Source organism: Mobula birostris, chromosome 2 (genome assembly GCF_030028105.1).
Source record: "Mobula birostris isolate sMobBir1 chromosome 2, sMobBir1.hap1, whole genome shotgun sequence".
Lineage (NCBI taxonomy): Eukaryota > Metazoa > Chordata > Chondrichthyes > Myliobatiformes > Myliobatidae > Mobula > Mobula birostris.
The window spans coordinates 232,153,049-232,169,521 of NC_092371.1; the positions used below are offsets into that span (position 1 = coordinate 232,153,049).

At 41.5% G+C, this 16,473-nt stretch overlaps 1 protein-coding gene across 3 annotated transcripts in view; it reads left to right on the forward strand.

Moving 5' to 3' along the window:
* The window catches only part of cep85l (centrosomal protein 85, like), a 343,531-nt gene that overhangs the window by 42,421 nt on the left and 284,637 nt on the right, over positions 1 to 16,473 (forward strand). For 2 of the 3 annotated variants that reach the window (XM_072251604.1, XM_072251605.1), the window contains exon 1: positions 3,260 to 3,836. The exons of the other annotated variant lie outside the window; for it this stretch is intronic. In XM_072251604.1, coding sequence (XP_072107705.1) covers positions 3,776 to 3,836 — 61 coding nt within the window. In that variant the 5' untranslated portion in view covers positions 3,260 to 3,775. Of the gene's footprint in view, positions 1 to 3,259; positions 3,837 to 16,473 lie in introns of those variants that run through there. 3 annotated transcript variants of the gene reach the window in all.

Below are 16,473 nucleotides of genomic sequence, written 5' to 3' on the forward strand. Positions count from 1 at the left end.
CGTTCCCTCCAGAGATTCAACTCAAAGTTTTTATTTCCACATTTCTGGAATGGGATGAACTCGCAATCTCTTATTTGGAAGTCGGCATTCTACCGATGAAGTCATGGTTAGTGTATCAGTATCATCCTCGTGAGCTACATTGTTTTATCATCTCCAAAATGAACTTGAGAGCATCTTGAAAGGTACTTTTGTATATTTTTAAGGTCTTTTTGGGAGAAATGCATTCAGATTCTTGGCTTTTCTGTTTTCACTCCCAATTATTTCGGGTCAGAGCCTCAAAACAACAGGTTCATTCTGAGTAGTTTTTAAGATCAGTTTGCCTTGAGGCAAGGACAGTGGACAGATTTCTGTTCAGAAAGTTAATTTTAGCATGACTGGTTCTAGAAGTGGCTCCAAGGAAGAGGATATGAACTGCAAGGATTGGATTGTTTTCTCTAGAGTGTTGGTGGCTGAGGAGAGACCTGATAATAGTTTATAAAATTGTGAGACAGGATTAGTAATCAGAATCTTTTTTCCCCTCAGGATAGAAACGTCAAGTAGTAGATGATGTGCATTTAAGGTGAGGGGGTGGGGAGGGTAAGGTAAGGTGAGGGTGTTTTTTTTATATAGAGAGTGCTAAGTGCTTGAAACAGGCTGCTAGGGGTAGCAAATAGGAATGTGACATTTAAGAGGCTGCTGGACAGACAGGTGCAAATGCAATAAAGGAATATGGATTATCCACAGGCTGAAAATATTTAAATTTTCATTTACTTTGCCATTGTGTTCTTCACAGATATAAAGGGCTGAGAGCTTGTTCTGTGCTGTATTGGTATATGATCAGACCACTCATTTCTCCAGAATCAGAATCGGGTTTTCTATCACCAGCATATGCCGCAAAATTTGTTAACTTTGTGGCAGCAGTGCAATGCAATGCATAATAATAGAAAAAATGTGAATTACAGTAAGTGTATATATGTATGTCTATCAAATAGTTAAATTACATAAGTAGTGCAAAAACAGAAATAAAAACAGTGGTGAAATAGTGTTCATGAGTTCAATGTCCATTCAGAAATTGGATGGCAGAAGGAAAGAAGCTGTTACTGAGTGTGTGCCTTCCGGCTTCTGTACCTCCTTCGTCATGGCAACAATGAGAAGAGGGCATGTCCTAGGTGATATCCTTAAAGATGGACGCCACCTTTTTGAGGCTCTGCTCTGGGAAGGTGCCTTGGATGCTATGGAGGCTAGTACCCATGAAGGAGCAAACTAATTCTCCAGATCCAATGACCGACATTTGTTTTGCATATGCTTAACATAACCCGAGGCCACATTTCCCAGATATCACCCAATCTTTTTATTTACCCCTGCCCCAATGACCAGCTTCCATTCCACTTTCCCACTCTGCACAACTCTGAGAATTCTGATCTCCTCTATTTCTCTTCTGAACCACTTATTTTGTTGTTGTTTTCAATCTCCATTGCTTACTTCGCCTTAATTTCTTGGCTGAAAAAAGTACCTGAGAACCTACGCTCTGGAGTTCCTTCCCTCAGCCTTCTTCGCTATCATGAGATAACTTTAGCAGATCTCTTTGGCTGTCCCATTTTATTTCTATTCATTGAGATACAGCTTGGAGCAGATCTTTCTAGCCCTTTGAGCCACACCACTCAGCAATCTCCTGATTTAACCCTAGCCTAATCTCAGGACAATTTACAGTGACCAATTAGATTACAAACCAGCATGCGTTTGGACTGTGGGAGGAAACCAGAGCACCTGGAGGAAACCCGTGCAGTCCCAGGAAGAACATACAAATTCCTTACAGGTGGTGCGGGAATTGAACCTGGATTGTCTGGGTCAAGCATTATGATGACTACTATGCTACCATGCACCCGCCTTAAAGTTCTTTATTATCTTAATATATTCTTTCCTGTCAAATTTTGTATGAAAATATTCATGTGAAGTGCCTTCTGATGTCAATGGCACTATAGAATTTATTTATTTATTTATTTATTTATTGACTTAGAGCGTGGAATAGGCCCTTCAATCACCCACTCAGCAGCCCCCGATTTAACGCTAGCCTAATCACATGACAGTTTACAATGACCAGACGGTAGTGTAGTGGTTAGCACATTGCTTTACAGTGTAGGCAATTCCCACCGCTGCTTGTAAGGTGTTTGTACATTCTCCTTGTGACTGCATGGGTTTCCTCTGGGTGCTCTGGTTTCCTCCCACAGTCCCTGTGTTCTGGCGGGCAATCCCGGCTATTGCTGAGCCTGATCTTCTGCCTCCTCTACTGCTATCCAGAATTATTGAATGTGGGATGTTAGTTACTTGTAACTGGTTGTCTGCTGTTTTACCTGCTAGCTTTTCCAGATGCTTTATATTCCTCTAGTGTTTCAGTAGAACACTTCACGCTTCTCTTTGTCTTTCTCAAGTAATTAACCTAATTATGGGTCTTCATCCCCAATTAAAGGGAGAGATGCCGATGACTAAGTAAGCTAAAAATGAAATGTAGACACAAAATTCTCTGCAGATGCTGGGGTCAAAGCAACATTCATAACACGCTGGAGGAACTCAGCAGGTCGGGCAGCATCCGTGGAAACGATCAGTCAATGTTTCGGGCCGGAATACTTCGAAATGAAATGCAGTCCTGATGAAGGGTCTCGGCCTGAAACATCGACTGTTTATTCCTGTCCATTGATGCTGCCTGAACTCCTGTGTTCCTCCAGCACTTTGCGTGTGTTGCTTTGGATTTTCAGCATCTGCAGAATTTCTTGTGTGTAAAATGCAGTATAGAATCTCATGCTCCAAGCCTACTTCAGTAATGGTTATTAATGGAGGGTCTGATCCAAGGCCACTGTGCAGGCAAAACTGAACAAAATAGATAAATAATGAATCAGGATCTGCAAGCCTCCAACTGTCAAGTAAATTAAAAAGTTATTTTCAAAATGTCCACGTTTCAAAAAAAAAAGTCATTTGAAAAACGAGCTGGAACACTATACTCAAAATCTAAAACTCAGACTACTGGAAATATGATGCTATATTTCTTTAAAAAATGGGTCTGTTCTACAGCAGAGCATTCATCTGAGTAATTCACATAAACTGGAGCCATATGGCAAATTATGATAGTTCCAAGGGGGCTCGGTAATGTGTGCACTTTCCAGTGGATATCAACTGATTGAGGATAAATTAACATGATGTATTGTGGAGCAGATGCATGACAACATGCACTGCCTAGGGGTGGACCCTAGGACACAGCGAACGTAATGAAGAAACAATCCCCACTAGAAGCCACGTTCTGCATTTAAGTGGTAGCTGTGCAACAAGGCCTAGACGATAAAACTGGGAACTACGTGAGCACGAATGAAGAAAACTTCTAAATCTTTTTGGGCAGATTGGATTTTTTTTGTCTTTCTCCCCCCTCTGCTCTCGGCAGCCTGTGAAAGCTAACGGGCAAAGATAGTAAGTGGCAGACCAGAGCCTGGTGGGAGGAGATTCGGCGCTATTGAATTTGTCAGTGAGCACACAGTGCAGCTCAGAGTGAGATCACATCCTCGCACTACAGGCTGTCTATATCAGTGTATCGCAGCAGCTCGGGGGGCTGCATGATATCCTCGGGATTACAGCAGCAGGAAACCAAAAAAAAAAGCCGTTTGTCTTCACCCTCAGGATTGCGTCTGAGGTCAGCTCAACAAAATGGGCCTCAAGTAGGATACTTTTTTAAAGAAGTCTTACGGAACTGCCACTGGTACTTTTATGGTCAATTCTGGATTACTTTTGGTTTCATACTTAACACTCCACTATGTGGGGCAGAGTTATCTCAGACCACAAGAATGGTTTTCTGATCTGCAGCAGACAAACAGGTAAAAAGCATGCAGAAGGGGATCTCGATTCAATAAGCGGATTTATTTTTTTTTGCTGAATGTTAATGGAGCAGCTGGAGGAGGATGTCCCTACCAGCAGCGTGGCTAATCAATGTACGAGTCGAGTCGAGACTAGCTGGGGCTCAGAGAAGTGAGATGTTGTTTAACTGTTCAGAGTGTTTGAATTGACAAGAAGAGAAAAAAATCAAAGGCAATGACACATTCTGAGCTTGTCAGAGATTGTGGGGGAAGAAAACTGTGTGTTTGATGAGGCTGACTACTAAATTGGTGTTCCTGATCCAGATGGTGCAATTGTGCATCTGCTATATTGAATTTCAGCATAGTTTAATGAAATTGTAGATGTACAGTACTCCTGTTCTTTTAATGTTTTTGGCAAAAGCTCATTTTTGATGCTTTGTAAATCTCGTAACAGGCCATGAATGATAATGATTTTACTTTGGGAGGGAGCTGATATTGTTAGAGATTTTGCCATGGAGCTCTTTAATTTAAACCTGTTTTTGCAAAAGTTTATTTTGAAATACAGAGTTAAAAGTTACTGAATAAGCGCAAAATGTTTAGCATTTTTCACCAAGGCAGTCTTAAATTCACCAGCTAACAAGCGAAGTCACTGAACGTGTCAGTTTGCTGAATGTGTTGGCCTAGAAATTTGTCTCCCTTTGGTAATGGTTTATGCACTATTTAGTTCGAAGGTGAATGGAACTGAATACAGGACAACATACTACCACTAGTGACCACGGACAAGCATTCCCATGAATGTGTTCAGTTTTATACAGTTCCATGCTGTGATGTACCAGTTGGTATTTCAAAGCCATTCACATATGCTGACTATATTACTACTTTAAGAAAATTGACTTACAGCTTACACATACCATATAAAAACCATTGGGTAGTGTTAATTGCTCAATAATGCCTAATATCTTTCACTCCTCCTCTCCAGTGTTTCTTTGCTACTTTCATATTGAAAGTTAAGCCTGTGAGGGGAGAAAGAGTAACAATTGATTGGCAAGGTGCCTTGGCTGTTTTTCCACAATCTACACAGGACATTGAAACTGTTTAGTGCTAATGTCAGTATATTGGATTATCGCAGTAAGATTCAGTACTGACTCGGGATTATACATCACGTGTTCAGGGATGCTATTCACCAAGAATACACACAGTGGCCACTTTATTAGGTACACCTCATTAATGTCAATATCTAATCAGCCAATCATGTGGCATGAAAGTGCCCAGATATGGTCAAGAGGTTCAGTTGTTCTCAGACCAAACATCAGAATGGGGAAAGAAATATGATCCAAGTGACTTTGACCATGGAGTGATTACTGGTACTAGACGGAGTGGTTTGAGTATCTCAGGAACTGCTGATTTCTCGGGATTTCCACGCACAATACTCTCTAATGTTTACAGAGAATGATGCACGAAACAAAAAAAAAAACAGCATCCAGCAAGTGTCTGTTCTGTGGCTGAGGGCATCTTGTTGATGAAAGAGGTCAAAGGAGAATGGCCAGCTGGTTCAAGCTGACAGGAAGGTGACAGCAACTCACGTAACCACACATTACAACAGTGGTGTGCAGACAAGCATCTCTGGACGCGCAACCTTGGAATGGATGGGCTACAGCGGCAGAAGACCATGAGCGTACACTCAGGCGCCGCTTTGTTCGGGGCCTCCTGTACCTAATAAAGTGTCTACTGAGTATAGAAGATGGTCCAGCCTGTGAAGAATTGGCTGCTCTTAACCTATGCCGTTAGATCACTGCTGTCAACAATGTAGACACCTTTGATCCTGACACCGACCTCATCTGCTGCCCACATTTTTTTTTGAGGGGAGAATGAATAACTGTTGCCAGCAAAGTGCCTTGACTGTTCTAATCCATAATCTACACAGGATATTGAAATTGATAAGTGCTATTGTGAGGATATTGGATTATCTCAGTTAGATTCAGGACTGACTCGGGACCATACGCCACATGTTCAGGGAAGATATTCAGCAGAAGTATTTCTTTGGCATTGAGTCCTGATGCTGAGGTTTCAAAGTGAAGTGAGTTTGGATATTGACTAAATATTGCAAGTAGATTCAGGATCAGAAACGAGGAGGCTTAAGCCTGTGGTGGAGCTGGCTGAGTTTACAGCACTCTGTAATCTCTTGCGATCTTGAAGTCTCCCATAATTCAACATAAGTTGGCAGACTTGAGGTTGGTTGATGCACAAGGAAGTTGAAGGGTTCACAAATAAGTGAGCACTTTTTCTGAGGAAAGGGTCAAATATATTTTTGCTGGGCCCCTCTGTAGATACAGCACCTGAGCGATGTATTGGCAAGGCCATGTAATCCATAAGACAAATGAATGAACGATTTCCCAAAATGAATAATAGTTTTTAGCAGGGGAACAATTTAAGTGAGAGGAGTTTATTGTCAGTGGTCAGTAGATAGAACTATAATCTGCTCCTACTTGCTCAGCTGTTGTATCGAAGTAGGTGAGAAAAGCAGACGTTGCTGTTTGCCATCTAATCATACACCTCATTGGGAGAAACAGGTTAACTTTTCAAATGTCTCAATCTGCCAATAGGTTAGCATTTCCAAGATATGCCTCTTGTTTCTTCCTCTTCTTTGCAGCTTCAAACATAACCCATTTCCTCAATTTCCCAGTTCTGATAAAAGGTCAGTGGCCTGAAATATTAACCCAGGTTTTTTTTTCTTTTTCTGAGCGACCTGATTTGCAGAGTGCTTCTGAGTCCTTATCATTTTTTTTAAATTCAAAATTGTACATGTGGACAATAATTTGGAGACCCGAGTCAAATTCCACCATGGCAGCTGTGGAGTTAAATTCCAGTAAATAAACCAGAATTGTTAGAATAATTAATAACTATAATTGTTACAATTCTAATAATAAACAGTGAAACATTTTGTTCACTAATGTACTTCAGGGGAAGATATTTGCCCTCCTTATTCAGTCTGATTTATTATATATGATTCAAGAGCCACTTATGTGGCTCCCCTTATGAGGACTTCCTCGTGTAGTTGATAATCCTTTCGCAGTCGATTGAATAAGCCCTTCTCAGTTTTGCTGACGTTGAGGGGTGGTTGTTGTGACACCATTCAACGAGATTTTCAATCTCCTATATGCCAATTTGTCACAACATTTGATCGGGCCAGCAACAATCCTGTTATCAGCAATCTTAAATACGCCATTGGATCTGTACTTAGCCACACTTCATTCTCAGCATCTAACTGTGGTAGGATTGTCTGGCTATAATGGTGTAGGTCGCAGTGACTATGGAATAGTGCCTGTAGAGACAATTTTCTTCACATTGAGGATTCCCTCGTTGGTGTGGACATGATCTAGCAGCTCTGAAATGGACATCCCTGCTGCACTGTGACCATGAACAGCAGCAGGGAACATAGACCCTTAAGGCCTAGAACATCTCTTAATCAAAGTTCAAAGTAAATTTATTATTAAAGTACATTTATGTCACCATATGCAACCCCGAGATTCATTTTTTTGTGGGCATACTCAATAAATCTATAGAATAACAACTCTTACAGAATCGATGAAACACTGCCCACCTAGGCATTCAACCAGAGTGCAAAATACAACAAACTGCAAATAGAAAAAGAAGAAATAATAATGATAAATAAATATCAAGAACATGAGATGAACATTTCAACAATGGGGCAAGTGAAGTTATCCCCTTTGGTTCAAGAGCCTAATGATTGAGGGGTAATAACTGTTCCTGAACCTGGTGGTTTGAGTTCTGAGGTTCCTGTACCACCTTCATGATGGCAGCAGTGAGAAGAGAGAGTCTTCCAGATGGTGGGCATCCCTGTTGATGGATGCTGATTTCCTGAAACAGTGTTTCATGTAGATGTGTCTAATGGTGGGGAGGTCTGTACCCACAATGGACTGGATCATAAACACCACTTTTTGCTGGACTTTCCATTCAAGGGCAATCGTGTTTCCATACCAGGCAGTGATGCAGCCAGTCAATATACTCTCCAAATGTCAAACCTCTGGTTCAATAAGCATTGTGGAAGGCATGGTCAGCAACACTAGGCAAGCTTAAAAACATAAGCTGAAGAAGTTGCAACACAGGGCAGCATGCAAGCCAATCAGCATGCAATCAACAGAAATAAGTGATTTCACAACCAATGGATCAGATCACTCTGCAGTCTTACTAAATTTAGTCATCTCTGCCTGTGGAAAATTTAAAATTAATGAGAGGAGATCACATGGATGGGAAGCATGTGGAAGATTATGATGCAGTTGGAATTTGATGGGAACAGGCAGAATAATAGTTCAGCACAGACTAGATGGGCCAAAGTGCCTGCTTCTATGTTTACTGCTCTATGACTCTGACTCCAAGAACATTCCCATCCTCAGCAATGGTGGACCACAGAGGAGAGTCTGAAACATTCGCAACCGCGTTTGGCCAGAGGTACCAAGAGGGTAATTAATGTCATCTTCCAAGAGCCCACCAACAAGGAAGGCAGTCTTCAACCGGTTTAATTTAGTGTGAATAATTTCATGAGATATCTGCGCGAGCTGGATACATAATGCCCAGACAACATCTGTGTTGTGATTCAATAAGGGGTGCAGGTGGTCATGGGGAATATGGTTGTGAATCAAACCTGTTGTGGAAATGAAGATGTGCTCCAGAACCAGCCATATCTCTAGCAGAGATGCTCCTGTATATAGTATCTACCTAATAATGTTGAATGTTGCTCTAAACATAAAAAGATGAGCATACTTGACTTGACTTAATGCAATCCAATTACCATCCAATGAGTCTCCTCTCAATTATTGAAAAAATAGATGGATTCTACTTTCAAGCAGAACTTGCCAAACAATAATCTGATCAGTGATGCCCAGCTTGGGTTTGGCCAGGACCACTCATCTCCATACCTCCTCACAGCCTTGGTCCAAACATGTTCCAAAGAAGCTAATTTCAGTGGTGGAGAGGGAATAATGGAATTCAACATCAAAAAACATGCTTAGCATGCTTGTAGCCCTGTATGCCCCAGTAAAACTGGAATCAATGGGCATCATAGGGAAATAACACTCTAGTGATTGAACTCGTACATTGCGCAAAGGTAGGTGGTAGTGGTTGCTACCACTGTCATCACTTTAGACTCAGGCCATTGCTTCAGGAATTCTTCAAAGTAAAGTCACCCAACCATGTTCAGCAGCTTCACCAATGATCTCCTGTCTATTATTAATTCAGAAGTAGGGAAGTTCAAAATTAACCGTTAGCAAGGACAATGCAGCCAGCCTGAATAGTACTTCACTGATCACTCTAGATATTAATTCTCTCTACCTACGATTCATAATGGCTTCAATTGCACCATCAACAAAATGAACTGCCATTACTTACTTTGGTTCCTACGACATCTCCCAAACCTATGACACTGTGCTCCCAAGTAGTACCAGGATACCAGGCTGATGGGAACAGCACCACATACAGGCTTTCCTCCATGTCAAAGCATCATCCTGCCTTGGAAAAGAATCACTGTTCCTTTTCTTGTCACTGCATTTCGGTCCTGAGACATCCTCCCTGATAGCAGCGACCTAAACTGGTGGCTGACCATTACCTTCTCAGGCCACGTTTGGCAAGACACTGAATAATGAACTTTTAAATAAAATCCAGTGCGATGAAAGTGTTTTTAAAAACTCCTTAGCAATATAGAAACATAGAAAATAGGTGCAGGAGTAGGCCATTCGGCCCTTCGAGCCTGCACCGCCAATCAGTACGATCATGGCTGATCATCCAACTCAGAACCCTGTACCAGCCTTCCCTCCATACCCCCTGATCCCTTTAGCCACAAAGGCATATCTAACGCCCTCTTAAATATAGCTAATGAACTGGCCTCAACTGTTTCCTGTGGCAGACAATTCCACAGATTCACCACTCTCTGTGTGAAGAAGTTTTTCCTAACCTCAGTCCTAAAAGGCTTCCCCTTTAACCTCAAACTGTGACCCCTCGTTCTGGACTTCCCCAACATCGGGAACAATCTTCCTGCATCTAGCCTGTCCAATCCCTTTAGGATTTTATACGTTTCAATCAGATCCTCCCTCAATCTTCTAAATTCCAACGAGTATAAGCCTAGTCGATCCAGTCTTTCATCATATGAAAGTCCTGCCATCCCAGGAATCAATCTGGTGAACCTTCTTTGTACTCCCTCTATGGCAAGAATGTCTTTCCTCAGATTAGGGGACCAAAACTGCACATAATACTCCAGGTGCGGTCTCACCAAGGCCTTGTACAACTTCAGTAGTACCTCCCTGCTCCTGTACTCGAATCCTCTTGCTATGAATGCCAGCATACCATTTGCCTTTTTCACCGCCTGCTGTACCTGCATGCCCACTTTCAATGACTGGTGTATAATGACACCCAGGTCTCGTTGCATCACCCCTTTTCCGAATCGGCCACCATTCAGATAATAATCTGTTTTCCTGTTTTTGCCACCAAAATGGATAACTTCACATTTATCCACATTAAATTGCATCTGCCATGAATTTGCCCATTCACCTAACCTATCCAAGTCACCCTGTATCCTCTTAGCATCCTCCTCACAGCGAACACTGCCGCCCAGCTTCGTGTCATATGAGCAGCACGGAAGTGTAAACTTGGAACGAGAGCAATTATTGATTGGGGCTCAGTTCCTGCCGATGTCTGTAAGGAGTTGAAACATTCTCCCCATGACCAGGTGCGTTTCCTCTTCCTGCCACATTCCAAAAAAGACGTATGGGCTAGGGTTCGTAAGTTGTGGACATGCTATGTTGGTGCTGGAAACATACTAATACTTGAGTGCAATACTCGGACTGTTAACACGAATGACAAACTTCACTATATGTTTCAGTGTACGTGCGGCAAGGCTAATCTTTAATTGCAGTCAGGGCATGAATGTGAATACACTTGCTTGACAATGTGAGAAACCTTTAGGAATTAAGAAGATGTGTAGAAAAGTGGCAGTGAAGTAAAATATCACCCATGATCTTGTTTCTTAAGTTGTATTCTTTTTGCACACAGATCTGATATTGGGGTTGGAACCAGTGTAAGTTTGATTTCAGCTAGTTTTCTCCCTCAGAAGGAGCATTTGGATAGAGTTGTCACTGCTGGAGAGAGCTGGTGTGTCACCGTTTTCTACCAATTGCACTCTTCTCCAGTTTTTATTCTGAAGCATGACATGCCATAATTGTATTCATCTCCTTTGTGTACTTGAGTGCAGCATTGGTTTCACTTCTGTGTACTGTCTGATGATGTTTTCTGTGCGTCCGTACCTCCAATATCTTCCTGAACAGTAAAGGAACCCTAGGGTATATACAGTACTGTTCAAAAGTCCGAGGCACCCTAGATATTTTATACAGTTTCGGATGGTGTGGTCTCCATGGAGCCCTGATCCCAACGTTATTGAAGTTGTCTGGGATTACCTGCACAGACAAAGCAAATGAGACAGCCAAAATCTGCAGAAGAGCAGCAAGTTCTCCAAGATGCTTGGAATAATCTACCAGCCAATTTTCTTCTAAAACTGCTCAACAATGTACCTAAGAGTATTGTTGCAGTTTTAAAGGTAAAGTGTGGTTACACCCAGTATTAATTTGATTTAATCTTTTACTGTTTACTGCTCTTTATTATAAACTTTTTGATATTTAGAAACTTTTCATTTCATTATTTTTGAAAGAATCTTTGCTTTATAATGTCTAAGACCTTTGCCCAGTACTGTATAACAATGGCATCATCCATCATGTCAGATGGTATGATGTCAAATGTTGTGGGCAAGCATTTCTTTTTCATGAATCAGCCTTCCAGGTAAATGCATTCACATTACATTCAAAATCGCAGCAATTGTAAAAACCATATACTTTCTTTTGCCTCTTGCATCTGTTTAAACTTATTTGTAGATTGCTGAATGCAAAAGCTGCCAAAAGCACGATTAGCCAATGTTTTCAAATTCTCAATTCTTGTTTGGGGGAAAAATTGTACTCAAGAATTTTGAGGCAATTCTCTGTTAGCCTGCACGGATATAGTCAGCTTTATCATTAAGAACCATTCTAATCACAGCATCACATACACAAAATGCTGAAGGAACTCAGCAGGTCAGGCAGCTTTTATGGAGAGGAACAAAGAGTCCATATTTTGGGCCTAGACTCTTCATTAATCCTGATGAAGAGTCTTGACCTAAAACATCATTTCCTTATTCCTCTGCATAGATCTTGCCTGACCTACAGAGTTCCTTCAGCATTTTGTGTGTGTTAATCTGAAGTTCCTGCATTTGCAGAATCTCCTGTTGTCACCATGTTCAGTTTATCATTAATGCATAAGTCTGTTTTAGATAGTTGACAGCAAGTAACAGATGCAAAACTACATAACTTTCTTTAGTGTAATCATTTTCCCAGTAATTGAAAATAAACTTTTAAAGCATACCATTAGGACTTGTGCCTTTTGAAAAGAAAATAAATTTAGATCCCGTTTCTAAGAAGGGATGTGCTGGCATCCGAGAGGGCCCAGAGGCGGTTTACAATGAATGGTAAACAAGAGAGAATCTGCAGATGCTGGAAATCCAAGCACACACACAAAATGCTGGAGGAACTCAGCAGATCAGGCAGCATCTATGAAGAAAAATACAGTCGACGCTTTGGGCCAAGACCCTTCGTCAGGACTGATGAAGAGTCTTGGCCAGAAACATCAACTGGACTTTTTTCCATAGATGCTCTCTGGCCTGCTGAGTTCCTCCAGCATTTTATGTGTGTACTTACAATTAATGATCTAGGGAATAAAAGGGCTAACACATTAGGACCATTTGATGTCTCTGGGGCTGTACTCACTGGAGTTTAGAAGAATGAGAGGTGAACATCACTTTGAAACCTACCGAATATTAAAAAGCCCAGATAGTGGATGTGGAGAGAGGACGTTCCAATGGGACCAGAAGGCACAGCCTCAGAATCCCTTTAGCACAAAGATGAGGAGAAGGTATTTTAGCCAGAGGGTGGTGAATCTGTGCAATTCAAAGCTACAGATAGCTTTGGAGGTCAAATCATTGGGTATATTTAAAGTGGGGGTTTATAGGTTTTTGATGACTAAGGGTATCAAAGGTTATGGGGAGGAGGCAGGAAAATGGGGTTGAGAGGGCAAATGCATCAGCCATGATGGAATGACAGAGCATGCTCAATGGGCTGAATGGCCTCATTCTGCTCCTATGTCTCATGGCCTAAATTCATGAGCCATTTCCAAGGCTGATAGATCAAAGTCATACCATGAGGGGTATAGATAGGATAAATGCAAGCAGGTTGTTTTTTCCCCATTGAGATTGGGTGAGACTAGAATAGAGGTCATATGTGAAAAGTGAAATCTTGAAGGGGAACGTGAAAGGGAACTTCACTCCGAGGGTGGTGAGACCGTCGAAATGGTGGGTGCAAGTTTGATTTCAACATCTAAGAGAAATTTGAAGAAGCGCATGAGCGGGAGGGGTAAGAAGAGCTATGGTCCAGGTGCAGGTAGATGAGACTAGCAGAAAAATGGTTTGGCATGTACTAGATTTTGGTGTAGTGGAGGTATAATTTGTCCATCTGTGCTGATCACCCCATCCTTGACTAAGCTGTTCCACCACAAACACGATCTGTTATGAGTCAACATGATCCTTTCAGATGAGGTCATGCACAGCACGTACCTCCGCCGCACCGCTCAGGTGTGTTTCTGGGGTACAGGGGCTAGCGACCCTTGTGCCTGTTTTGTGTTCTATCGCTGAGCAGCAGCGAACCATCTGATTGGCCTATCAGAGTTCTCTTTGGGAACTAGTTGACTTGATCAGCATTTCTGATGTGGCTACTGTTCACAATTGCACTTAATAAAAAAAAAAATAGATGGGCCTATTTCTGTGCCGTAGTACTCTATATGCTCAGATTTGCTGTTGGATATGGCTAGTGTTGTTGGGACCTGCTTCCAGAGTTTTCATTTCTTAACTTGGGCAAAATACTGGCAGAATTTTTATTTTTGCTGGATTCGTACTTCAAAATGTTCAGTCTTTTGGATTGGCAAATCCAACATAATCTATTGGAAATCCCGAGGCTACACTGTATAATTATTTTTCAGGGCTCCGATGCTAAATGCATATAATAGTACCAGTTGGTCTTGTGGCACCCGAAGCTTTTAGACACTGTTTTCACTGAAAGAAATCTGGCTAGCCCAATCTAATAAGTGAAACCCTCAGCCACCTGCTCCCACTGCAGTTCTTTCCCCAAACAAAGAGGAAAGAAGAGTCAATTTGGTTAATACACCAGTTGGAAATATTTCAAGGTTTCAAGGGCATTGCCCTTCCCCTATTAACGGCAAATTAAAGACAAAAGGGAGGGAACCAGGTTTTTGAACAGGCGACTGCAAGGGTTGGCACTCAAAGCAAAAGTGCAACCAGCAGACTTTTTTAGGTAGTATTTTGGAAGAAAGGCATTTCTGAAATATTTATTGGAATACTGTATATATACTACTGTTCATTGATTACAGCTCAATATTTAACACCATCATAACCCTCAGTGCTAATCAAGAAGCTCCAAAACCTGGGCCTCTGTGAGATCGCAGTGATTCTGGATGGGAAATAGCATTGCGTAATGTAATGGGTGGCAGATGACACATATTGTTCATAATAGAAACTATTCTGCATAATTCACAAACATCGTCATTGAGTTGTTGTGTTCCCTTTAAGTAACGTGTCTGATGTAATGACGTCCATGAAAGGCCATTACAAAAAAAGCAAAGGCAAAGGATTGTAGCTTTTGTTAAGCACTTAAAATGACCCTCACATGTTTTATTTGCAAAATCCTACAATAGCATTCTCCTGCTCGCTGACAATCAACACTGGCACACATGAAGGATGCCTGCTACTCTACTCTCTGTACACCCATGACTGTGTGGCTAGGCACAATTCAAATGCCATCCATAAATTTGCCGATGACACAAGCATTGTTGGCAGAGTTTCAGCTGATGACAAAGAGGCATACAGGAGTGAGATAGGTCAGCTGGTTGCGTAGTAGCACAACAACAACCTTGCACTCAACACCAGTAAGACGAAGGAAATGATTGCGGACTTTAGGAAGGAGAAGTCAAGGGAACACAAACCAGTCCTCATCAAGGGATCAGCAGTGGAAAGGGTGAGCACTTTCAAGTTGCTGGATGTCAAATTCTCTGAAGATCTAACCTGGGCCCAACACATTGATGCAAACACAAAGATAACATGACAGCGGCTATATTTCACTGAATTTGAGGAGACTTGATATGTCATCAAATACAGTCACAAATTTCTACTAGTTGTTTTTTAACTGATTGCATCTGGTATGGAGGAGACACTGCACAGGATTGGAAAAAACTGCAGAAAGGTATAAACTCAGCCAGCTCCATCATAAACTCTAGTCTCACCAGTGTCGAGAACATCTTCAAAGGGTGATGGTTGCCTCAAAAAGGCAGCATCCATCAATAAGAATCCCGATCACCCAGGACATGCCCTCTTCTCATTGCTACCATCATGGAGGAGGTACAGGAGCCTGAAGACACCCATTTAACGTTTTAGGAGCAGCTTCTTCCCCTCTGCCATCAGATGTCTGAATGGACAATGAACCCATGTACACAACCTCATTATTATTGGTCTCTTATTGCACAATTTATTTATTTTATATATTTGTATAAATTTCTTATTGTAATTTATAAGTTTTTATTATTTATTGTGATGTACTGCTGTCTCAAAAGAACAAATTTCGCAATCTGATTCTGAATATTGAAAATGGGGAACACTTTAAGGCACATGTCATATGGTTCATTATTTCTTTACATCCTGTTGATGAAGAAGTGAGTGATGCAGTCTCACAGCCCAATGTCACCTACCTTGAGCAGTGAGAGTGCATGAGCAAGAAGTGAGCAGCCACAGTTTCTATTATTTATGTGTTTCATGTTACTCACTGAGGGTGGCTTTCCCTTCCTGCCTTTTGTACCCATGCGCAGCGCCAGCTATTTATAACGCACTTAGGGAAAATGTGCATGATGGGATGAGGTCAAGCCCTTCTCATTTAAACTCATTTATTCCACAAATGATAGATGATCATTCAGTATAATAAAGTAAATTTCACATCCTTGCAGAGAATCTGTGGCAGAGAAGCAGGCTATTCATCCCCCTGTTGGTTTAAGATGCTATTTATATTCCTCCCACTCTAATTATCCCTTTTCTACTCTGTCTTTATTTCCTCCTCCCTTTGTAAATGCAATCTAACTGTTCAATCTTGCTTATCTTCTCCCCTCCCCACCCCACCCCAGTGAATGGGAGCCAAAAGCTAAAACATAGGTTTAAGGTGAAAGGTTGTATTTTTCCTGTGAGTACCTGCGAGAAAATGAATCTCAAAAAATTGTATATGGGAACATGTATGTACTGTACTTCGATAATAAATTTTTGAATTCAAAGGGGACCTGAAGGCCAACTTTTTTCAGCGTGTGATGCATATACAGAAAGAGCTACCAGAGGAAGGGGTTGAGGAAGGTGTGTCAACAACATTCAACATTCATTTGTATAAGTACATAGGTGGAAGGGGTTTAGTCTGAGATGGGCCAAATGTGGGCAAGTGGAACTAGGTGGGCACTATGGTTGGCA